The 26,475-nt window shown below is 42.5% G+C and overlaps 1 protein-coding gene across 2 annotated transcripts in view; it reads right to left on the reverse strand.

Annotated features, from left to right (window-relative positions):
* The window catches only part of IQSEC1 (IQ motif and Sec7 domain ArfGEF 1), a 691,123-nt gene that overhangs the window by 485,173 nt on the left and 179,475 nt on the right, over positions 1 to 26,475 (reverse strand). Inside the window, exon 2 of one of the 2 annotated variants that reach the window (XM_086938992.1) lies at positions 14,105 to 14,164. The exons of the other annotated variant lie outside the window; for it this stretch is intronic. Within the exon in view, the coding sequence (XP_086795118.1) occupies positions 14,105 to 14,164 (60 nt within the window). The remainder of the gene's footprint in view (positions 1 to 14,104; positions 14,165 to 26,475) is intronic. 2 annotated transcript variants of the gene reach the window in all.

Consider the following 26,475-nt stretch of genomic DNA (forward strand, 5'->3'; position numbering starts at 1 on the left):
CGCATGACGACCACAACCATGCCTACCACGACCACCCCGGGCCATCTCCACTGCTTACTGCTCAACGCACAATCTCTCTGAAAGCTACCACCGAGATTTGGTACATCATCATCTCCTTCACCCGCGGCATCATCTTCCGAATATATGAAGATACATCGCATACCATCACAACGCATGCAATTACAATACGGTTGTAAAAACGCAAGTGCTGTTACATCGCGTTACCTTCACAACACAAACTTTTACCACACATATGCCTTTATCATGCAGGCCACTACAAAGCAAAAGCATGCATGGTAAAGGCACACACTTGGTAAAAGTGGTTAAGGTAAGTAATTGTATATCTATATCTATCTATATATATAATGTTTATTTTATATATCTATACAAATATATATATATTTTTTTAATCTCCCTAAAACCCTAAAATTATCCTTACTACCCCAAGACCCGTACCCCCTTAAATTCCTAAAATCACCCTTACCGCTCCAATACCCATACCCCCTAAATACATAAAATTACCATTCCCACCCCAAAACCCATGCCCACCCTGAACCCCTAAATAACCATTGACACCCCAAAACCCATACCCTCCTGAACCCTAATATTAACCTTGGTAACCCAAAACCCATACCTACCCTGAACCCTAAAATTACCCTTAACACCCCAAAACCCATACCTACCCTGAACCCTAAAATTACCCTTTGACACCCCAAAACCCATACCCACCCTGAACCCTAAAATGACCATTGGAACCCCAAAACCCATACCCATCCTGAACCCTAAAATTACATTTGGCACCCCCAAACTCATACCCGCCCTGAACCCCTAAACTACTCTTTGCACCCCAAAACCCATACCCAACCTGATCCTTAAAATTACCATTGGCACCACAACACCCATACCCACTGTGAACCCCAAAATTAGCCTTGGCACCCCAAAACCCATAACCACCATTAACCCTAAAATTATCCTTAGCACCCCAAAACCCATACCCACTCTGAACCCTAAATTTACGCTTGGCACCCCAAAACCCATAACCACCCTGAACCCTAAAATTACCCCAAAACCCAAACCCACCCTGAACCCTATACTTACCTTATACTTGCATGTAAAACACATATGCTTTTACAACAAAATTTGTTGCAAAGACATGCTTGGTAAAGGTATATGCGTTTTAATGCCATGCAATGTAATGGCTGTTTACCCATCTTCCTCACTGAGAACTGGCTCAACCGCGCATCCATGTCCAACTTGGCCTCAGCTATACTCGATGGCTACAAGATAGCTCACCGAGACCACATCAAAAAGCACAGAGGTGGAATCACCATCATCCATAAGGAAACCATCCACTACACCACCACCACAGATGACGTCGCCCAGATCATCGATTACCTCAACTATCAACTCAACCAACAGCATAGCCACCACCATCAGAGGCACCCTCACCTCGAGGCTTCCAGGACCTCGCCCTAGTTTCTGTAACACCATGCCCGAATTCATTGCTCCGCTCGTTATTAACTCCAAAAACTACATCTTCCTCGGCGACCTCATTTTTCACCTCAACGACCCAAACGAAACCAACACAGCCAACCTTTCTCAAAAGCATGAGCAACATAGGCCCCACCCAACTTTTCACCAACCCCACACACACATCGCAGGACACACACTCGACCCCATCTTCATGGTCAGCGACAGACTCAAGTACAGCCATGTCACTGAACTCACCAGGACAGACCACGCCATCATCCACTTCCCCATCTTGGGTCCCCCAGCACAGCTCCCAATCTGCCCAGCACTTCACACCTAAGCTGGAACAATGTATCAGAGTGTCAATGGACTGTTGCCTTTAACACTTCATGTCCACACACCGCAAGCAACCTATAGCAGGCGGTCAAGAACTTATCTGCCTGGATCACAGATTGCGCTGAGGGAGTCTCCCCCCAACAAACTCACCTAGCTCAAGAGGTCCTCCAAGCAATTTTGTTGGTACACTCTGGAACTAAGAACCATGAAACACACCTGCAACCGAAAACATCATCACCCCTTCCTGGGAAATCTGGAAAATCTCACAGAATTCTTACAGGACAAGATTTCCACCATCTAGAGAAACTTCGAATCCGAACCCACTGACATCCTCAGGATTTTACCCTCAAGAATGAGGAATACGACCACCTCATCACCACCTGGGATGAGTTCACCACACAAGACACCACAGCCATCATGAACTCTGTCCAATCAGGAGCACCCATGGAACCCTGCCCTCCACCAAATCTTCAATCTCTGGAGTAAAAAAATCAACAGCTAGCTAACTGCCATCTTCAACGCATCCATCACCACAACACTTTCCCCAAAGAATGGAAATACACAAATGTCAAGCCCCTACTCAAGAAATTATCTACCGACCCCAACAAACTCAAGAATTACCACCCCTTCTCTCTGCTGCCCTTTCCCAACAAAGTCCTTGAGAAGGCCATCAGCCACCTACTCACAGAACAACTGGAGAACAACTAATCTTCTGGACACTTCTCAATCTGGATTCTGCACCAATCACAGCAACAAAACTGTCCTGATTGCAGCCACAGACAACATCAGATTCCTCCTTGAACAAGGAAAAGCGGTGGCCCTGATCCTTCTCGACTTTTCAGCAGCATTCGACACAGTATCACATCACACCTTGATCAAAAGGCATCACATCATTGGAATCCAAGGAGATGCCCTCAAGTGAATTGCCTCCTTCCTCATTGGAAGAATCCAGAGAATCCACCTACCCCTCTTCCCTTCAGAGCCCAGGAATACCATCTGCGGCATCCCTCAAGGTTCATGCCTCAGCCCTGCCCTTCAACATGACTCCTTTGCCAATGTCGTCAGATCACATGCACTGAGCATCACGTCCTATGCTGACAAAACCCAGCTCATCCTCTCGCTATCAAGGGAACCCTCCGTTGATGCAAGATGAACATCGCAGACTGGATGAGAGACAACTGCCTAAAACTCAACACAGACAAGCCAGAAGTGCTGATCTTCAGGAACAGCACCTTCCCATGAAACGATGCCTGGTGACCTTCCCAAACTAGGACCCTCACCCATTCCAACCGACCATGCCCACAACCATGGCATTCTCCTAGACAATAAGCTCACCATTAAAATATAGATCAAAGCAGTATCATCTGAAGTGGCTCTCCATTGACACCAGATGGACCATTAGATAAGCCCTTGTCACCAGTCGACTGGACTACGGCAACACACTCTATATAGGAACCACCTCACACCTCCTCAAGAGACTGCAAACCTTACAAAACCCAGCGTAAGACTCATCCTCACCTCCCCAGATGGTTCCACATTACCCACCACCTCAAGAAGCTGCACTGGCTCCCCATTCAGAATAAATGCCAGTTCAAGATGTAAATCCACACCTTAAAAGCCTTCCCCAACCAGGGATCAGCATACATCAACCACCACCTGAACTTCCACCTCCCCGCCAGACACCTGTGCTCCACCTCCCTTGCCCACACTCTGCACATTAGCCACAAAAACAGTGGCGGACGCTCCTTCTCCTACCTCGCTGCAAAGTCCTGGAACAATCTCCGACTTCAACTTCGGACCTCATCCTCTCTGCTGGAATTTAGAAACAGACATGGCTGTTCAACTGAGCCTCCTTGCAACAGCACTCTCCATGCCAGGATACCCTCTTGGGTGATTATCTGTGCTATACAAATCCAGACTGATTGATTGAAAATACCCTGCTTCTACTACAAGGGAATACCAGTGCTTTACAAAATTCCCCCAAAAAATAAATAACATTCTTTCACATTTGCCCACAATTGTAACTCAGTGCAATTATAAGTGTGTCAGTTATACATACATGATGGGTCCCAGAAAGGTCCAACATATTTAAAAAGGCACATGCTCATGGTAACCTACTTCGCCTATGTTTTGGGATTATATAGTTATCGCTGGTTTAGGCAGAGCTTTCAGAGGTACCAGTGATAGCTTGGGGTGGCAATCCAGTTTAGACATTCGGAAAACGCTACCTGGGTTATTGACTGTTGCATTGCATGCACCCTGGTCCATGACATAAATGCAGAGGCACTGGAATTTTGCGGCACAAAGCACAAAATTATACAGCAGTAAGAAATGCAAATTATGCGGCACAATGTGGCACATTTTCTGAAAGCATTATTTTGTCATTTCTACACATGGCAATACTACCTGGGCAAATATCTCACCTCATTAGTACCAGTTCAAAAAACAAATACTGAAACAAGCAACTGAAAGCTGACCAATTAAACTTTGCTTAGGTACTTCCACTGCCTGTGAACACGTCACAATGTTTTCAGTACTTTTTGATCCGTTTGAGTTAGAAACAAATTGTTTTTGTTATTATCTGCAGATTACGCAGCAGATGAGGGATTATTTGGCAAATGCAGTAAATCAATAACTACGCAAAAAAAGCAGTGGCCACAGAAATACATAATTCCAGGGGCCCTGGATATATGATTCGTTGCAGTGGCCCCTTCTGGAGTCGTCAGTGAACAGTAAGTAGGTTTATGAGTAACAGTGCTGCTCTGGGTGGACATTTGCCATTAGGGCGGGGTCTTGGGTATTGTCACATTCATTAACTGGCAGACAACAGAGACTAGCAGCAGTGTGTTTGTCCATGACAAGTATGGATTAACTCCTTTCAATAGTCATGTGGAGAAGTGTGGCTCAATGGTTAGAGTGGCAGACCCTGATGCAGAGGTCTAGCCCAGGACCAGGTTTCAATTCCCTTCCTCGGCGGGTCTTGGGCTCAAAATTCCACAGACCTGATAATTCTCGCCTCGGTGCCTATTCCAATCATGGAGTCCCACTCTGCAACTCTGGGCAATAGCTTGCTTAATCTCCACAACGGCCCCCACAATGCTAAGGATGCCTGGCCTCCACCTTGGGGGTGCCCAGGAGTGGACGCCTCACAGGGAAAGCCAGGATAGGTTCCACAGCGGTATTCGTACAAGCGCCTTGAGACCCTTGCGGGTGAGTAGTGCGCTATACAAGTATCAATTTACATTTACATTTTACATGTGAAAAATAACTTAAGGGCATACAACTTCTGCCCCACAGAACCCTACAGAGGTCTATGAAAAGCATCAGGGAACATCAGAACTCTTGCACATCCCTATGGTACATGCACCATGGGAAGGTCCACGTTGGTTGCAGATCAGTGAGCCTCAGATGGTGCAAGTTTCACTCGCCTCATCTTGAGCTCACTTTGGATATGTGCGGGCACCATGCAGGCCCTAGTCAAGGCGATCATGGTTTTCTGCATGCACAACCACAAAGGGGCTCAGATTCCGATCTCCATCCAGTAAGTGAGGTAGATGCAGACACTCTTCTCCCTTAACTTTGTGGAATTGCATACAGGCTGGTGCACAGAATATATGGTCCTTCTTCCACCAGACCTTTTGCTGGGACAAAAACAGCAGTATGCCATTAGTCTCTAAGCATAAACACACCTTATGAAATGGTACAACCAAATTAGTGCACATTCCTGGTGTTATTAAGAATGAGACATCTTTCTCGAATTGTTTAGGATGCTTAGTACCTCAACCCACCACCATACATACACACTGCATATTCATGGAAAGGCTATACCAATACCCCCACACCCCCTCTACAATATCTTATTTTCAGACATGCCTTCCATAACAAATCATCATCAATCAATAGAGTGACTTCTATACATCAATTAAGATTAACTATCGCTGACATTCAGTCTGTCAAGAAATTCTTCTGTGCCCTTCCTGACCCAGTTCGACTATGACTCCAATCCTGGGCTATTGTAAGTTTAATACTATGACCTATTCCTGTCATTGTCAGAGTGGCTCAATTCTCTCACTCCTGACTCTTTACTATTATGTCTCTGCCCTTTTGCACCTGAATTACTTTAAATATGGCGAAGCCTGTCCTCCCTGGTTCTTTTAAACTCTAGTCCCAACCCTCCACCCCTACACATTCCCAGTATTGTTTCGTCCCATTCCCTGCTGGGTTTTTCTGCAGTTTACAACTATCTGCCACTTCTGGAATACAATGTGATGACAGCGTGGATGCATTATCGTGGTCTTCCATGAAAAAATCAAATTAGTTTTGCCAGCATTTAAACTAGGTTGCACAGACAGAATATCGAGTTTTAAATGTCGATATACGCAAATATCGAGCTGGAAGTATCGTGATACAGAAATATAAACAGCAATAATATTGTGGTCAAGAAATCGACTTGCAGGTAAGAAATATTGTTTTAGGAAATATTGAAGTTATTAATATCGTTTACAAAAATATAGTTGTTTAAAATATAGATGTTTTAATTAGTGGTATGCATTTTTGTATGTATTTTAAAAGTATGTGATCTAATTTTTTGGATAAGAATTGCTTTTGTTTTTTATTATATGTGTTACATTTTTAGTAGTTATTAATTTTATTTTAATTACATTTTGCATTTTTTTGTTCTGTAGTGGGTTGTGGGTTTATAGTGGAATAGGATGGGAAGTAATTTAATTATAGTAAATTCATTATTATTTGTTATGTATTAGTATTTATTTAATTTAGATTTCATAATGTTAATTGTGGGAATTAATGTATTATTTATTTTTTCTTAATTGGTTGATGATTATTATTAATTAAATAATTAATTGGCATTTATGTTAATTGTGTCATTTTATTAGGAGCGGGTTGTGGGTTTATAGGGGAATAGGGTGGAAAGTAATTTAATTATAATAACTATATTAACATTTTTTATTTATTACTATTTATTTAATTTATATTTTATAGTGTTAATTGTGGGAATTAATTTATTATTAATTATTTATCAGTTGGTTGTTAATTAGTAATAATTAATTTGTAATTAATTATGTTAATTGTTTCATTTTTTTAGGAGTGGGTGGTGGGGTTTGTAGGGGAAAAGGGTGAGAAGTAATTTATTTATAATTAATTCATAATTTTTTGTTAATTAATGCTAAATAATTCATTACAATTTAAATATGGCAATTGTGTAATTACCTTTACATGGGAATTGTGGGGTTTATACTGATAAAGGGTTGGAAGTAAATTCTTTTAAATTAATTAATAAGTTGTTGTTAATTGATATTAATTTATTAATGTAAAATTAGTTATGGAAATTGTGTAATGATTTGTAGGTGTGGGTTGTGTTTATTGGGGTAAAGGGTGGAAAGTAATTTGTTGAATTTTTTAATAAATAGTTGATTATTAATATTAATTCATCAATTGATAAATATTTATGGTAATTGTTTATTTTAATTTTGTGTGTTGGTTTTGGTTTTATGGGGTAATGTTTGGGGAGTAAATACATTTTTATCTGTTTTAATTTGTTTTTTAATTAATAATATTTCTTTAATTGATAATTAATTATTTTAATTATGGAGGTACATTAAAAAAATTAGATGTTTGTTGTGAATTCTGTGGTGTTATAGGGTAGGAATTAAAAAAAATACATTTATGTAATAATTAATGTTTTTGTTTATAAATAATTTGTATTAAAATTAGTTTTTTTGTTTGTAAAATATTTTTTATTAAAAAAAATAATCTTTCTAGTTATTTGTTAGATCTTCTTAACATTATAATCTGTTTCTATCTTTTGTAATATTGAATATGTTTTATATATGTTTGATTTTTTTGTTTTTTTAAATATTTTGCGTTGTTGATGTTTTGTTTGTTTTTAATTTTGAACTGACTCCAGTGGAAATATAAATTTTTACCCCTCTGCTAGCCAACACTTTCCAAATTGTTGCACTAACTGGAATGGGAATAGCATTTTTTACCCCTGTGCTATCCAACACTTTCCCTACTGTTGCACTCACTGGAGTTGGATTCGTTTTTTTTAGCCTTCCGCCATCCAACACAATTTTTCCTAATAGTACACTCACTGGAGTGGGAATAGTAATTTTTACCCCTTTGCTATCCAACACTTTCACTACTGTTGCACTCACTGGAGTGGGAATAGTAATTTTTACCCCTCCGCTATCGAACACTTTTCCTACTGTTGCACTCAATGGAGTGCAAAATGTAAGTTTAAAGACCATAAAATATTGTAATGTTTTAATTTATAATATAAATCTTTATATATATATATATATATATATATATATATATATATATATATATATATATATATATATATATATATATTAAATGTATTTCCTATATTTGTTGAACTGTATGTTAAATCTAAATAATATTTTTAAGTTAATTTAACATTAATTTTTATATAAATAAAAAAAACAATATTTTGTACTTTTATATTTTTTACATCGAATTTCCCCCCAATATTTTTATACTTCCTATTATGAATATAGGATGCCAATATTTTTGACATCGATATTTATGACTCAATATTTGTGTATGGGGATATTTTGGGCATTAATATTTTATCAGTGAACCTTAAACTAGACCTGCTATGCAGCACTTTAGAGAGTTGGGTAAATAATGTTCCTTTAATGGGCCCAACACACAACAATTCCCTCTCCTATGGTGAGCAGACCTTTTGTGGTACTATCAGCAGTTGTTTCACATTAGACAGCACCCATTATTGTTGCACAGCAACCAGCGGCGGCTCCTCCGCTAAGGTGGAGGAGCACCGCCCCACAGGAAAAACAAAATGATAATAACTCCACGTTATTATCATTTTATTTTTCAGAAGGCCCTGAAGGTGCAGGGCGGGGCTGCCCACAGACCTGGGGGGAGGAGTAGTGAGCACTTACTAAGTGCACATTAAGGTTTGGCCGGCCGTCTTGGGTCTGCCAAACAGTCATGCACACTTAACATGTTCTTCACCGGGCTGTAATGCACAGCCTGGGTGGAGAACATGACAGACTCCCACTGCCTGTCTGAGTTCCGAGTCACGGAGTTAAGACCAATCACAACACTGCTGTCATGGTGACAGCAGCATCGTTACTGGGCAGGATGGTCTGCTTCCTGCTGGATCGAACAGGATGGACGAAAAGCGGCGGCCAGCAGCACAGGTAAGTGAATTTCTATTTTTTTCTTAACCACCCCCTGTGTCTCCCCCCGCCCCACCACTATTGCCCCGTAGCAGCCACTACTTGAAGAAACACCATGCGTGGATAGGGTAGCTCAAAAGAACTAGGACATTCTAACTGCAGGAGAGCGCCTTTGATAGATGTCAAATAAGTCTAGCACCAAGAGAAGCCTGGTGGCCCTGGTGGGACCGTACACTGCGTGCAAACAAGTCCCAGATAACCGGGGGCGGGGGCAATCCGCTGTCTGCAGGACCTCAGCCTATTATGTTGTGTTTTCATCACTGACAAACATGTTCCCATTTGGTGGGCAAGAAGATGAACTATATATTATAAACACGTTCATTCAATAGCTTTTTTTAATAGGTCATATCTTCCATCAAGTCAACATTCCAGGCTCTTCTGCTCTGCGTAGAGTTTGATTGAGTGCTGTGAAATTGTGTTCTTTAAATAGGTACCCTGAAGCAGGCTGCAATTTATTTCCTAATCTCAACCTGCAGCCGGCCGTCCAAGCCCACACAGCCCACAGTGTATAATGAATCGCAGGCAGCGGAGCCGGAAATGGAAAACTCCTTCCTCTGTGCTAGATAAGAGCTCGACACAATCTTCCAATCAGAAAGCAGCCAGGGCCAGAAAGTTTTGCGAACCAGAAAAAAGACTTGGCATCTTCATACAATATTCTACAGCTCTAGAAACTTTTTGTATTCTGTTGGACTCACTGTGGTTTTGTCATAAAGTCCTCCTGGTTGACAATGACCTGTCACTCTTGCCTTCCAGCTGCTTTGGGATGAAGCAGTGGAAACTTTAGAAGAAGTGCTGCCAATATTTTGTATTTGTTTGCACCATTTTTTTTATTTTAGCACACACCTTTGGCATGAGCCTATCGTGCAACAGACCAAATCAAGAGTTTAGAGGATAAACGCATTTCTGAAATGGATTTAAATAATAGACAATTAGTAGAAAATGAAGTGTCCACTAAACAATTCAGATTCAGCAATAGTGACGTCATGATGGAAAAGGGGGCTCTTTCAGAGGAAGAAACTGTGTCCTGAATTTAGATAGGACAAGATCATAATTAAAATTCGAAAATATAAAGCGCACATAGGATTAAGTGCTTTAACTTAAGTGTCTTGAGTAAAATGACTGACTATGCGGGCAACATTTCGTAAAGTCTGAAGTTAGGAACTGGCACAGATGTGGAAATATTCGCCTCTTGGATGCACGTGATAACCAGAAACCCATTAGGTTTGCAGAACTTTCTTTAGAAATGTAAGTAAATATATGAGCAATACATATTCTTGCTTTGCATAGGAATGATCGTCCTCTACATCAATTCATTGTTTGTATGGTGACCTCATGTACGGTGTTTTAATTTTCAAGTACCATAAATAAATGATAAAGAAAAACTTGATTTTTCTGACCTCAGGATAGGCTTACCAGTTATGCCCATGTATAGTACATCTCTCAATAATGTACATTTAAATATTTTTGAAGAAAATATCTCACCTCTCTTGGTTTACCTGGTATCCTCTTTTATGAACTCCCTTACCTTCCTCTGTCTAGTTAAATTTATATAAAACCACAGGTAATAAATACATGAATAAACTTCAATTTTCCAATCCCAAAAAAGGCTTAAAACCTTAAACTCTCCGATACCGTGAAGAGACTGAAAAAGATTTTCCGTACAGTACAAAGGACTGCCAGCCTCCCTATTTGTCAAATATAACATGATTTAACAATTTGTGCTTGAAAATATAAAACTTTAACTAGTCGAAGAATAAGAGCATAAGAAATGATGCCATACTCTTCAAGTCTGATGCCAACAAATCAGTCAAAACAAGATATCTCCCTTTGTGCATTGATACGTCTACCCCTTCATCCTGACTTTAAACGCTAGCCAGTTATACCAGAATACCCTCTTAAAAAGTTAATAATGAAACTCACCCTATTTCAGACATACGGACTGAAAGTCTATACCTCCATTTAGTCTGCAGGAACCACATTTCTCAATGTGTTTTTCAATAAAGTCTTATCCACTCATGAAAAAAGAATAGTATCAACTCTCTGGTAAAAGAAGAATTTGAACTCTAGCATGGTAGCACACAGTTTGCTAATCTTTCACTTTCAACCAAAAAATTAGAAAAATTATAAGCCATTCGATTCTCAAAATATCCAGACCAAATGAAATTCTAGACATCGTCCTAGCTTCTGCTTCGGACATCAGCAGAGAATGGGCATTAGTGACCATTAGGATGGCGAATTAGGAAATGCAGATGAAGGTAGTCTTACAATCTTAATTTTCCTTCATTGGGTTCAACACCGTTGTTCACCAAGGATCTGATTCGTAAAAGCGCCCTAGTAAAGATCACAAGCACATGCCCTGGTCTTCCCCCTTACATTTAGAGTAAAAGTTCAACTTTTGTCCACCAAACCTGGCCGTCTGCAAATGAATTTGCAAAGTCCTATATCCTCACTAATCAACTTTTATAAATCGTAGCTAAATCATTTGCCTCACAAACCAATTTTCAAAAATAATGACCTAAAAGGTACACATTTTACAGGAATCTCTGAAGAGGAATCCTTAAGAGCCTGTTTAATTGCTCAGAGGCGATCTTTTCTTGCAGATCTGATTCAGTGCTGTGAGAAATTTGTGTGTATGAGTGTATGTGTAGATCCGTGTTAATGCCTTGATTGACAAACACTTCACTGCAGTGCAAACATCGACTCACTCTGTTTATTTATTTATTTTGGAATTTTATAAAGCGCTTAGTTACGCTCACCGGCGTGTCCCTGCGCTAAAATTGCTTTCGTAAGGGAGAAAGATAGGGGAAAAAGAGCTAGGGCAGTGCTAGGCGGAACAGATGTGTTTTGAGGGCTCTGTGGAATTTGGGCTCAGAGGGTTCCAGGCGTAGTTCAATCGGCAGTGCGTTCCAGTTCTTGGCAGCAAGAAAACTGAACGATCTTCCACCCATTTTGGGGACAGTGACCAAGCCAGTGTCGGAGGATCTAAGCAGCCGCTCTGGTCTGTAGGGGGTAATAAGGTTGTTCAAAGGGGCGGGTGCTTTGCCTCCGAAGATACGTTGGCATACACAGAGGGCTTTGTATTTGATCCTTTCACAGATCGGTAGCCAGTGTAGAGATTTTAAGGCCGCTTTAGAGGAGGTACGTCTCGGGAGCCTTAGCACCAGCCTGGCTGCTGCATTCTGCAGCACCTGGAGACGGTTAATACTGCTGACCGTACTACCCAGGTACAGGAGATTAGCATAATCCAATCTGGATGTTACCAGGGCATGCACGAGGGTCTGTCTGTCTCCAACAGGGAGCATATCAAGGACCTTACGCAGGGTTTTGAGTACTCCAAAACACATTCCCACTACCCGATTGATCTGGGGCGTAAACGAGAGTTCGGAGTCGAACAAGACTCCCAGATTTTTGGCCTGTTGAGCTGGCCTAGGTGTAGGGCCCAAGCAGTCGGGCCACCATGCTGAAGACCACACAGAAGGACTCCCTCCCACCACGAGCACCTCAGTCTTGGCGCCATTCAACTTCAGGCAGTTGTTAGACATCCAGGAGGCAAGCTCCTGCATGCAAGCACTGAAGTTGACGGCTGCAATGCCGGGCGCTCGCGATAGGGAGATGGCCAGCTGCGTGTCGTCAGCATAGGATACAAGTTGGATATCGTATCTCTCCACGATGGTGGCGACAGGAGATGCATATAGGTTAAACAGGGTGGGGCTAAGGGCAGAGCCCTGGGGAACCCCTTGGTCAAGATGGAATATCTTAGAGTAGCATTCACCCTGTCTGACCTGGAAGCCTCTTTCCATCAAAAAGGATTGAAGCCATCTAAGTGCCCTCCCGCTGATTCCTCCCTTGACTCTGGACACTGGTGACCGCATGTGGTGACTGCCGCTTTCTTATATTTTTATGGGGTGGTCCTCCCCTGTGTCCTGCTCCCCTTCCCACCATGCTGATGGGCATTTTACCATCTACAACTCTAGTGTTGTTTAATCTGGTGCTGGAGTGCAGCACAAAGTCCGCACACCGAAGGCTTTCAGGGCTGGATGGTCACCTGTGGTCTGTTTAGACCTATGTCTGGGCTGTGGGCTGTCAGAGTGACCTAAAATCTACAGCTGTAACTAGTCAAGGCCTTGCAAATGAAAGGGTGTGTCTGAAAAGTTATACCACTTACATAAATTAACAAATTACAAAATACATACATAAAGAACAGGTTGAACAAACAAAGGCAACACAAAAATTAGGTCCCACATTAAGCATTCAAAAATTCCATGGAAATGCACTTATTGTGTTCCACTGGTCTAGGAATGAGCATAGTAACCCCTGGGTAATCTAACATCTCTTCCACTTTGAATCTTCTCAAAATGATCTTGCAGATGTCCTGATGGGCATTTTCAACAGATGATGAGAGATCTACTTTATTATGAACAAAACTTTTGCAAAATATTGCACGCTATGCAATAGGTCTTGTATTGTTTTCAAATGCGATTTATGAGCTCAATACAGCAAATACAAAACAGCTGTGGTCAAAAACGTCTTTAATGCCACAGAGATGGTCAAATATTCACCAACTCTAACCATGCTCTTGTAATTCAATTTTTTTACTACAAAATGTGTATCTGCTACTATGGAAGACAGCTGTCATCATGTGTTTGAAAGAAATTCCCCTGTTAGCTTTAAACCACATAGTATAGTGACCAGTGTTCAAAATATAAAACAAGATCTACACAGAAAAAAAACAACCACCATACTCTTCTCTCGGTGGTTCCAATACAAATTTGTAAATGCGCTCTAGGGGATATTAAACTCTTATTAATATGTAATGACTGGATCAATGGAGTATCAGAATTCTTGATAACAAAAAATGGACCCTATCCACTAATAAAAATCTTTAAGGACCGACCCGGTGACATCAGCTGAAAAGCATACGGTTGTTTTTGAGCTACCCATAAGAGAGCAGAAGGTTCATGTTTTAGTGTGTGTGCTTGGTGTCTTGGCAAAAGATATGTGAGCCAGACATACTTCATCAACATATCAAAGACCATTGCATGTTACAGTACCTGCGTGGCTCTTTGGAGAGGCTGCTTCCTCTGGCGTCCAATGAACTTCTTGGGTAGTAGCTAGAGTAAGAATAAAGTAGCCAACGATCAAAGCACATAGAGACAGACAGGGCACGTCAACAAGCATCCAATAAACAGAAAAACAGCAAAACGTGGACTACAGAAACTATTGGTAGCTCAGTTGGCAGCCAGATGGCATGGACAAGTGATCCTATTGGAATCAATTTTATGTTTTTATATGTATGTTACGCGTCACAAACCGTTGGGTTTTTAGTACCTGTAAATATACAAATCTGTATACCCTTCATTTGTTATTTAAGTCACACAAATCTGTCTATTGTATATTATACCAAAAATAGTGCATTAAGTTGGTACAGAGGGATAACAGATATATTGGGACACAATAGTAAACATGTCAATTGATGTCTGTTGGCAGTATGCAAATGTACTTTGAATCCTTAAAATATTTTTTTTTATTTCTGTGTTCCGACACATTCCCTATATCACTCACTTGGAATTCTGAGTGCAGAATACAGTGGACATCCTGGTTCTATCAAGGTCGGTTGGAAAGTGAGCAATATGAGTGATCCACGTCACTTCAACAAACATGAAACTCAAGCAAGAAGCATTAGAACTGGAACACAAATGTGCTTCTTTTGAGTCACAGGTTCTAATCCCATGATTGTGTCCTTCAGCTCTCAACCATCTGAGACAAATCAAGAGAAGTCCTGAAATGGTTGCATCAAAAATGGTGCTGCAATGAGGATTATGAGATGAGGATGGATCCACAACAGACCAGACGTGCCGCCGGGTTGTTATGGTCTGGCAATGCAAAAGAGAGCACCAGGGCTAATCTTAGAAAGAACGTGGCTGATGCATTAAGCAGTGTTCATGGACACATGCACTATTATTCGTAAACCCACCACATTTGGTATTACATTCTCAAGTAAACAGTGAGTTGATGCACACATAGATAGCTTTGAGTGACTAACTCATCATACACCTTGGTTGCTTAACGGTGCCTCCTGGAATACATGGACCTTTTTGCTTGTGGGAGGATGCATATGGTCTATACCCTGGTTACTTATGAGTGCCTCCTATAGGGCTTTGGTTTCCGTGATCTCAGGGTGGACTGGACATGATATATCAGGTTAGAGTAGGAGTCACAAACTCACTCTCTCCTCCATATTCAGTGCACCTCTTAGTAGATTTCAGGTACAAAAAGCATGTCTACAAAGGGCAAAACATGGCGGGCATGATCAATTGTGTGTGTTGTACTTTGCAGAGCTTTTTCGGTTTGCTTAAAGCTAAACCATATCTGAACCACCCACCCCTCTGTAATGCCCATTTTGGATTTGGGGAATGGGTTCCTGGGGCCTCTAATGGCTCGGGGAGGGGGGCCGTGCACCCCACCCCTTTTTTATTAAATTTGGCCCCGGGGATTGGGTACCGGGGCCCAAGAAGGCTTGGAAGTGGGAGCCATAATCTCCCTGCCCTTTATCATTGAATTTGGCACCGGGGGATGGGGTCTCTGGGACCTGATAAGACTCAGGGGGCTGTACAGCTGCATCTCCTTGTAAACAAAAAGAGGCTCCAGACAGAGGATGGAGTCCCCAAGGGTTATGAAGGGTTATGAAGGGTTGGGAAGGGAGGCCACATGCCCCGTCCCCCTTTTTATTGGATTGGCCAAAGGGAATGGGATCCCCATGGCCTAATAAGGCTCGGGGAAGGGGGCCATATGGCGCCCCTCCCCTTTTTCATTATATTTGGCCCCTGGCATGGCTGTCCCTGGGGCCTGATAAGGCTTGGGGAAGGTGCCTACACACCCCCCCTCCACTTAAATGTTGGGCCTGAGTATTGGGTCCCGAGTCCCAATAATTCTTGAGGAGGGGGCTGCCTCCTCCCCTTTTTTATTGCATTTGGCCCCTGGGGATGTGAATTGTTGGCTGTCTGTTGGGTTTTGCTGTAGGCCAGACCCTGTGGCCAACCCCTGTCGTGCACGGCCGAAGGGCCTGCAGATGCCTTGTGCTTAGTTGGGTTTGGCAACCGCTGAAACAAACTTGAGAAAACGATTCTAAAAGAATAACATTCGTTTTGCCAGTGTTGCGTATAGATGCTAAGATGAAGTAGCCACAGCGAAGAGATCCATATTTATGACCCTTGAAGATGGTCTCTTCCATCCCATAACATGTCCTGCAGAGCAGGCAAATGCGATATTATAAACCAGAGGTCCTGTGGATCCCCACTCAATCACTGTGAGAAGCACCAGAGCGATTTTTACGATTTAAACCTTTAAACAACACACAAAAATAGAGAAACTTTAATACGTATAACATATATACAAAGTATGGAATTTTGAGAATTGATTCACAAACAAAAAAATCTGAAAATCGAAATATTTATAATGGGAAGGTCGGATCTTTTCAAAATTTAATTTTATTTCCAAAGAGGTAGCACTATGCTAGACTCTCGCATATCACTTTGTCTTTTCACTCCTAATCCATGCTCTTTTTTGTTGGCACATAACAGTGTTGTTTCAATACAGACCTCCAATCATCCAAACTAGATTCCATTTGCTTTACTTGGATTGCTCCAATGAATCAAGATAGGATAGCCAGCTTAATTTTTATTTTGCAATTTCAAAATACTTTGCATTTACAAAGCAATTTAAATCTTAAAATGTATATTTGTTATGCATGTGTACTTTATTAATTTTCTCATTTATATTCGCTATAGCCGTGGACCCCCTGAGCAGGCACTGCAGACCCCCAGGGGTCCCAGACCACAGGTTAAGAATCACTACTATAAATCACAGGTATCTTTTCACACTCTTTCAAATTCTTGTGACTGTATTATTTTGTACCATACATCTCAGGGGTAAGTTGTGTTTGTACCAGTGGCATATGGGCACTGGCTGTATTGGTTAGCTTCTAAGGAAATACTAATTAATAAACATTCAAAGTCATGCAGGTACTTGTCGTTAAGCATGGGCGAATTTTGCGGATCTCGCGTTCGCGAATTTTGCGGATTTGCGAACTCGCAATCCGCAAAATCCGCGAATTCCCGCGAATTTGCGGATTTTTTTTTTTTTTGTGTTCGCCCGTGTTTCTGCCAGTTCGCGAGGGTTTTTACAATTTCGCAATTTGCGAACTTACCTGTCGGGTCGCAAGTTTTGCGAACTTGTTGTTTCTACGTGTCCAGCCTGTTTGGGACACTCTTCTTCATCACTGCCACTCTCTATCACCACTGCCACTCTCTGACTACTCATGCCACCCTCTGGCCCACCCATGCCACCCTCTGTTTCATCACCACACCCTCTGGTTGTCCAGTGTACATTATTTTCGGCAAAGCAAAGCACACCTTCCCTGCCTCAAGTGACCTGAATTAATTTGGGGCTGATTAATGTGTCACAGAATATTTTTTTAGCTGGCACCTGCTTCCTTAGTGCGCCCTGATTAGTGATCTTTTGCACTTGCTAAGTGCTTTCATTGTTGCAAAATTAGTTACAACACCTGCCCTGCCCCAACTGACAATAATGAATTAGGGGCTGCTTAATGGATTTTAACTTCCAGCCCGGCTCCTGCTTGTCTCCCTTAGCTGTAATTCAGGACCTTTGTGGCATATGTGTAACTATTCTGAGGTTCAGAGCAGGGTCACATAATAGTTGCAACTGGCAACTGAACTCTGGAGGGGCCCCTCAGGAAGCACTACAGGAAATGGCTACTAATGATGAGCCTGAACTTTTGAACCTGGCAAGTAGTTTCAGTTTTGCTAAGATCGTATTTCTGCAATTTAGCACTTATTCGCGGGGCGCGAAGTTGTACTGGGAAGCCGCGAACTCACGCGAACAGTGCGAGCAGTGCGACAAAATCCGCTGCTCGCGGATTTGCGGATTTTGCGGGAGATTCGCGAATCTCGCGGATTGCGAATTTCCCGAAAATCCGCAAAATCCGCGAGCGAAACGGATTTTCCGCCCATACCTACTTGTCGTATCTGAGCAAGATCTTGCAAACAAGAACAAGGTGACCATGCAGTTAGCAACAGTTTGTTCCACGATGGCTAGGGGAGTTACAGACCCTCAAGATGGAAAACGTCTCTGCTGACTGAATGCACTGATGGCTCTAGTCTTGCTATACCTGTCTAGAGCCTGTGATAGGATTGGTCACTGTATCCTTTTGAACTTGATTTCAGGAAAGTGTACTACTTTGGGATGGACCAGGCCTTTTCTCAGACCCCACCCCAACAGATGCATGTAGTTAGTTATGACCCATCCACACAGCGGGTAGGATTTGATGCCAGTTGGTTCTTCGCTGCCTTTCCTTTTATTCAACGTATATGAGCACCTGCCGGCTAAGGGAATATAGAGCCACCACCTCCAACTCAGGATGTATGCATGAGCAACACCCATATTCACCTGTGGATGGAATGCTCTCAGGACCAGTCAAATATCCGAGGAAATCCCAAAACACATTGCGAACGTCAAGACTAGGCACTGCTCCATTTACAGTTCTACCCTTTGTGCAAAGAGCATGCCACTGAACCAAGAGATTCTCATGCAAATGTTAAAGCTCACAGACCACAAGTCCCCAACACTATCAGTAAGCATTCATCCCACACAAAAAATATCTAGCATCAAATAATGTAAAATGGGCATAAGGAAATTGGAAGGGGCAGCCCAGCTAAGTACCTAGTGGACCCTGTTACACCCTGACACACTTTCAGTTTAAAAATGTCGATGGCTCGGTGGTCCACCCAAGATCAGGATCCCAGGAGCCACCCTCCACCATCACGAATGAGGGATGGTGCATTACGCCCCTGCGGTTTATGACCTCTTATGGTACCCCTGCCTTGGAATCCAATGCTCACCCTTCATATCACACAATGAACAGGACACGTAGGCGGGACCAAAACACAAGACTCGAAGCACATCAATGCACGGTGATTCATTCTTCACTCAGTAAGGGCACCTTGGAACAGTGTGCAAACACACGTTGCCCACAGCCTTCAGTAATATTATGCTTTCCTAGTGCCAGATGGGCACTCTACAAATGCTATTGCCATTTATTAACCAATAGGAAAGATGTTGTTTTAATTTGGTCTGTGATGGTGTTAAGGCAAGGCAAGAGTAAACAGAATACCATTGTCTGGGCCTAGAGGGAGCAGGGGCAAGTAACCTCTTCACCCAATGCAGCAAAATATAGTATCATAGATGGGTGACTGTAAGTAAAATGAATGTTTGCCAGTGGAGAGTTTGGTTTTAGTGACATCCGATACTAAACAGTCGTGAACCTTAAGTGGTCTATGATGCCACCTGGAACCCAAGGTGAAAAACATACCTGTTATTCACAGCTTCACAATTGAGCATGTACATCATTTTGGGGTTCCTTATCACTATTCTCTCATTCACCTGATATAAGAATTTTAGATTTTTTTAAACAAACAAATAAAATAGTACAACGCATGTGCATCCATGTTTATTTGAACTGCGCGCACAGTTTCTTAGAGGTGTGTTACTTTTTTTGTTGTTTTTCACTTTGAATTAAGCATGGCCTTTGATTTTGCTTTTTTTTATTTCCTGTCTGCAAAACCAAACTTGGCAGGGGAACATTGATTGCTATGTCACAGCCATGATGGAAAACAAAACTGAAGCAATACAGAAAACAGACCATGTCTAAGGGTTAAGTCAGATATGGTATGCTACAGTGGTAGAGAGCAAAGCTGGCACCGCCATCCAACACAGTTCAAGATCCAGATATTTGTGGGACCCAAGAGTCCTTTGGCCTCCTCATTCATTGGATGGGAGATATCTAATAATGGGCTGCTGGTCTTGCCAGCAGAACGACTGGCAGAAACCCATTTGGTTGGCAAGCCAGAGGGACATAGTCTCTTCCAAAGGGCTGCTTGGCAAAGGACTGAAGAGCAGACCTCATTTATGGGTGATGATCAATTTCAGTCTGCATTGGCATTGGCATCGAGTTTAATCAAATATCTTTGCAACTCAGCTATAAACACAGAGGTTGCAGCAAATCATTTGAAAAACTTGGTAATCAACACAGATAAAGAGTAAGGATAGCAGCTGTCAGCTTCATTTAACCACTTTCAAATGTGAGATACAAATTATTGCGAGAGAGACAACAATGTCTCCAATATCCTGTAATTCTGTGGCAAAATATCCAAACATACAGCAGAAAGGCGCAGCCGCATGTCCTCATGGAGAATTTATTTTCTTATATTTATTTATTTATAAAGTTTTATATAGCGCGAACAAGATCCCGAGGGATATCAGAGCGCTTTCCAAAGAAAGGAAGGAAGGACATAAATCCAGTATTGACCACAAGTAAGAATATACAATGCATTGAATGTTTAATTTAATTTAATTAATTTAATTTAATTGCGGGTTTATATAGCGCTAGGAATCGACTCCCGGAGGAGTATCTCCTTTTCACCATATCCATAATGGTCTTAGGTGGTTCTCAATGTACCACCAGACTGTGACGGCGGGCCATTCCCTTCCAACCCCAAACGCAAATTCTAATGCAGTGTCTGCCCAAAGAAGCATAAAAGTGGTTAAATTATCAAAAGTCGTTATACAAAGAAAGAAAGATGGGGGAGAATTCTCCGTCTAGTGTGAAATTCAACACCATTCAGGATTTTCACGCGTAGTTAAATTTTCTTCATTTTGATCATGCCTCCACGCCTCGCAGACATCAACCAATCACAAGCTCCTCTGGTCCCGCGCGAGTAGCGCTCCCAGCAGCGACAAGCTCTCGCTATAGCTCCACACCATGTTAGGCATTCAAGACCACTCTGAGGCATGAACAGCTCTGCAGAGAGGAGCAAAAATGTCAAAATAATGTTGCAAATCTTCTACCAATGCTGGCAGTTTAATTAAGATGAGGGCAGAGTCGGATAACAATTTTATCCTCTGAAGCATAAACCTGCCAAGGTAGGGAGGAAATACTGTTTTATACTGTTATTGGAGCCCGGGAAGCAGGGGGAGAAGCGCACTTCATAGAGCGCTCAGATATAGTCTTTTTGCAGATATCCTTCCGTGTTCACCTAATAAAAGGCGATTAATCTCGATCACAGCTATGCACTTGCCAAAGTATTAAATCGACTGTGAGGTTTGCAGTATCTCAGATAAAATGTAGACTGCCTGTTTATGTTTCTAATGGTAGTCATTTGAATATGGAGCACTTTGACAAATATTATATTTGTGTACCCATGCTAGCACACAAGATGTTTTATATCATTTATTTCTACAACCCAGGCGGCAAACAGCAACTGGGTCTGGGTGAACTTTCCAGTATGCTGGTGTAACGTTGTGTAATTTTGCTAAATTTCATGATACGCTTGTTACATGAAATTCCCCAAATTGTGCCATTATGCTGTGGGGTGTAATCTTAGTGCTGGGGCATGGGTACAATGCCAATGACTAGAAGGCGAACAATTGTTGTTTGCGGCACTTGTGTGTTTTTTGTGCCTTTTTTAGCCCCAATCCTAAATGACAGTGAGGGCATATTTCATGCTAAAATATACAGCCAAATGCCAAGTTTTGCATGTCGCATAATTTTTGTGAAATTTTGCGTAACTTTCCTAAAGAAAATTGCGTGAATTTCGCACAACCCTAAAATTCTTTGCTGTTTGTAAGAGTAACGTGGTATCATGCTTCTGGTGGAGTTCCATGTGGCAACTACTTTTTCCTTTCTTTGGAACATGGATATCCAATGTTGGTCAACAAGGTCCGGAGTCATGCCAGAATTTTGGATAACCACTGACCATATAAGCTATAACCATTTAGACTATTTGTATGCAAATGTATCGCCTAAGAGCTAATGCCTTTTGGACCTTTTTTTTTATACCTCTGGACGACAGTTATACATGTGAACATTTTAACCTGGCAACTCAATTACTTGGGGGTTGGAAATGACGTCAGCAATGTTTGTGATTGGTTCTCCTAGATGAAAGGTGCGCGTGAATCCATTATATGTCAAAATCAACTTAGTAATGTTCAATGAGAAAGTGACCTCATGACAATGTCAGTCTTGGTTTAATTAAAGAGAATGGAGTCACGCCAATTAAATGTTTGAAGGCATGATGCAATAACTACACTTTTTTGTTTGGCCGATTTTAAGCACAAATTAACCTGTTCTCCAAGCTTGAAAAGGGACATCGGTTTCCACATCTGATTTTGGTCTGGTGGCTCAGTGGACTAATGCATCCACTGCATGGGCCTGTGTTCGACCTCATGGTCACAGGTTCAAATCCTGGCGGGTCCACTCAGCCTTTCATCCATTTGAGGTCGATAAAATGAGTACCATTGAGTTGGGTAACGATATACATCTGTTATTTCAGTGCTAAGATGCCCCGTTGCCGGGGTGAACGTGAGCTTTACAAATACACGTTATGTTATGTTCTGTTTGGTCTGTTGGGTAAAAACCTGACAGTGAATTAGTTCCCACTTTCAAGTATTGGTCCATGACAAAAAACACACACAACAATATGATTTTCTGGCTTTGGGGACTTTGTGCTATTTCACAAGTCCCTTAAATATAAAAAAAATAGTTTAGCTCAAAATTTCATTTAAATGTATTTTTTGACTCAACGCCTACTTTTTGAACGGTGTCCACAGTGATTGAAAATTAATTGTTGTAGGAAGTCTAAAACGTTAATGGGTACAATGGAGTACATCATCCCAATGTCTAAAAGACAAATCTATCCCAACACGCCATCAACGTATGTCTTCTTGATCATCTACTCCTACTTCCCCATTTCCTCTCCTGATTTCCTCTCACTCTTCTACCCGGCACTCGCCCTGGTCGCTGTAACCTTGCCCCTCTCCCACACCCTACTGCTACTCCTTTCACCAGCCTGATCCCCATGTTGTACCCTCCTCCAATTATAAGAGTTCGGTAGAGTTTTAGCTGTCTTTATGTTTTACAAGTAATTATGGTTGGTTGATTGCTTTATTTCGATATGCATATATCATAAAAGCATTACAAAGAATAAAAACAGCATATCGTAAATGTGACTGTACATTTGGAATAAAAAGGATAAAAACACAATTGATCAGAATAAATTAGCTAAGACAGAATTAAATTGATAAGGACAGTCTTTTTAGTCGAATCAACCAAGCCCATTTTAAAAACTTGGAAACGGCACAGACAATGGGAGGAGCTGTATTAGTTAATAGAATCCGGAGGGCGACGGAATGCTGGCGTGTGCCCAGTTCTCTGCAAATTGGTTTAAGCCATCGTGATCTAGGGCGTCCATAGTCCGGACATTCAAAGAGAAATGTGACACAGTTTCAGGTTTGCCAGGACATAGGGCGCAATGGCGTGATGCTGGCTGGGACTTATTCCACCTGGAGCAAAGGTCGGCAAGGGGTAGGGTTCCTAATCGGAATTTAATATACAGAGACCGGTCCATGGCGATGGTAATTAAATCCATATAGGGCTCGAAGGCAACAACGTCTTTTGCTATCAAAAATGCTGCGGTGGCATTGCAGTGTTGCTGATTGCTGATGCGCTTCGGGGAGACCCATTCCCAGTATAGTTTTTTTAGGGACTCCTTTGGGGGGGCTGAGTGGCTGAGCCAGCAAGACTCCAAACCTAGGTCCCCTAGCAGATGTTTGATGTCCCTGAGCCATTTGATCTTCTGCCAGCCATCAGAGCGCATCACCTCTGCTAACCCGTCAGCGTAGGATTTTAACTCCGGAACCCTCCACAAGCGAGCCCAGAGCAAGAGAGGGCGAAGACGAGCCTGGTCCCTAATTGCTTTGCAGCCTACATCCATTAAGAGCGGGACTGTCGGAGTACTCATCGGGATGGCAAGGAGATCTTTGATGAATTTGTTCTCGGCCTTGCTCAGAGACTCCATATTACCTAGGCCCCACAGTTCGGCTCCATAGAGTGACGCAGATACAGCTCGGGCTTTATAAATGTCTATTAATGGGGCAACACATTGTTTAGTTGAATTGCTGTACTCCTTAAGGAGGGTCCCCCCCACCCTTATATGACCGACTGTCATTTTGTTGATGTGGGCGGACCAGCTCATCGCATCACTTAAGCGGATTCCCAGGTAGTCGAATTCTGCCACTCTTTCAAGGGGGGTGGAGTTCAGAATAGGTGGACGGCCAAGTTTACGAGGGGGGTGCATGACTAGATACTTTGTTTTGTCCACATTGATGACTAATCCTCTGATAGTGCAAAAATCCTGGAAGCGGTTCAGGAGTTTCTGGAGGCCTTGGGGGGTTTTCGAAATGAGGAGGGTGTCGTCGGCGAACAGCAATTTTGGAATTTTTACGCCTCCCAAGGTGGGGGCGTCTGCTGGTTCGCCGAGCAGGTGCTCTACCACCCCATTAATGTAGAGGGAGAATAGGGTGGGAGCCAGAACACAGCCCTGCCGCACTCCCCTCTCGACCCTGATCTTTTCGGTCTTTTCCCCATTCATCCCCCATCTAACCTGGGCATAGGTGGAATTATGCAGTTTAATGAGAAGGTTTAAGATGTAGGGGGGCATCCCTAGGCCATACAACACCCTCCAGAGTTCCTCCCTAGGAACCAGGTCAAAGGCAGTCTTCAGATCTATACAGTGATTGAAAATTAATTGTTGTAGGAAGTCTAAAACGTTAATGGGTACAATGGAGTACATCATCCCAATGTCTAAAAGACAAATCTATCCCAACACGCCATCAACGTATGTCTTCTTGATCATCTACTCTTACTTCCCCATTTCCTCTCCTGATTTCCTCTCACTCTTCTACCCGGCACTCGCCCTGGTCGCTGTAACCTTGCCCCTCTCCCACACCCTACTGCTACTCCTTTCACCAGCCTGATCCCCATGTTGTACCCTCCTCCAATTATAAGAGTTCGGTAGAGTTTTAGCTTTCTTTATGTTTTACAAGTAATTATACAATATATATATATTTATACATCCAAGGGTCAACCGGGTGCAGGGTCAGACGGGGACAGAACACAGGCCAAGGCACCAAAATATAAGTGGCACCCCATTAGTGAACCAAATTGCTAAAAAAGTGGCACACATTTGCAAACCAGGGGAGCTTCAAACTTATAAAGACACACTGTACAGGTGTTTTGCAAGGCAGGGGAGAGTGCATGCATTTGTCCTGCTGCTAGCAATGGTTGTGGCAGTATCAGGGATATCAGTAGTACAAATTGGTCCGCCAGTACATAAATCATGCCCACAAACAACCAAAAAAACATGGCCTACAGACTGACCTGTCAGACAGGCTCATCAGTCACTGCCTGGTTGCCCTATGGGCCAGTCCGACTCTGACCATTAGCTAGATATCTCATCATCAATTTTTTTGTTAGGGCATCTGTATCTGGCGTTTATTATGGTGTTGTGACAAGACACAATCTGTAGCCCAGACGGGAACTTGCTAATTAGGCTATATACGTTTGTTTGCTGCCTTTCTTTGATTGGATGACACGAGATCCATATCTGTCAGCAAAGATAGTTAGTTCCTGCCCTTCCCAACCAGGGCGCCTATTAAGTCGGCGGGCGCTAGCGGTGGTGGGACCGGCCACCAGTGGTTTGGCGGTCCTGCACCGGCAATTAGGAGGCCGCCGCCACGGTGGTGGTGGCATCCCCCATCCACATCATTGTGGCTGGCGGTGCACACGCAACTGTGTAGCTCATTTCCCTCATTTGCATGGTCCCATAGTGCTTCTGGAATTTCAAAACCCTTGATGGTTTTCTGATCTCCATTGACCAGAGTCAATGTGGTATGTCGATACTGTGTTTGGATGTGTTTCTTCCTGTTTCTTACTTAGACGAGGTGCCGTTTCAGTTTCTGTCTGAAGGCATGTGGTTTGCCTTGTTAAGGACATTGCTCAAATATCTGGGAGATGGATTGTAAAGCAGCAGCTTCTATTTGAGTTGCAGAATTCTCAAGGATTGTGGTTTAGGTTTTTGCTGGCTCAGCCACTGAAGAAACTGGTTTTTATTTCTCATATAAATGCTAAATTAAGTGGCAGCTTTTCCTACTGGGATTTGTGGGTGAAGCAGGGGATAAAGGCAGAGGCAGCTCCTCCGCTAAGAAAGAGGAGCGTCGCTCCACTGCTCTGCGAGCAGTTTAAAAAGAAAAACTAACATGACCATTACAAAAGTTGTTATCATTTTAGTTTTCTGTTCCTGCTTATGTGCACAATGGGGTTGGGCTGCCCACAGCAGGGCCCAGGGGGAGGAGTGATGGGCACACTATAAGTGCACATGACGGTTTGGCCGGCTGTGTTGGGCCGGTCAAGCTGTCATGCGCACTTTGCATGTCCTCCACTGGCAGTATTGCACAGCATGGGTGGACAACATTCACTGGCTCCCACTCCCTCTCTGAGCGCCGAACCACG

The sequence above is a fragment of the Lissotriton vulgaris genome, chromosome 9, assembly GCF_964263255.1.
Source record: "Lissotriton vulgaris chromosome 9, aLisVul1.2, whole genome shotgun sequence".
In the NCBI taxonomy this organism is placed as follows: domain Eukaryota; kingdom Metazoa; phylum Chordata; class Amphibia; order Caudata; family Salamandridae; genus Lissotriton; species Lissotriton vulgaris.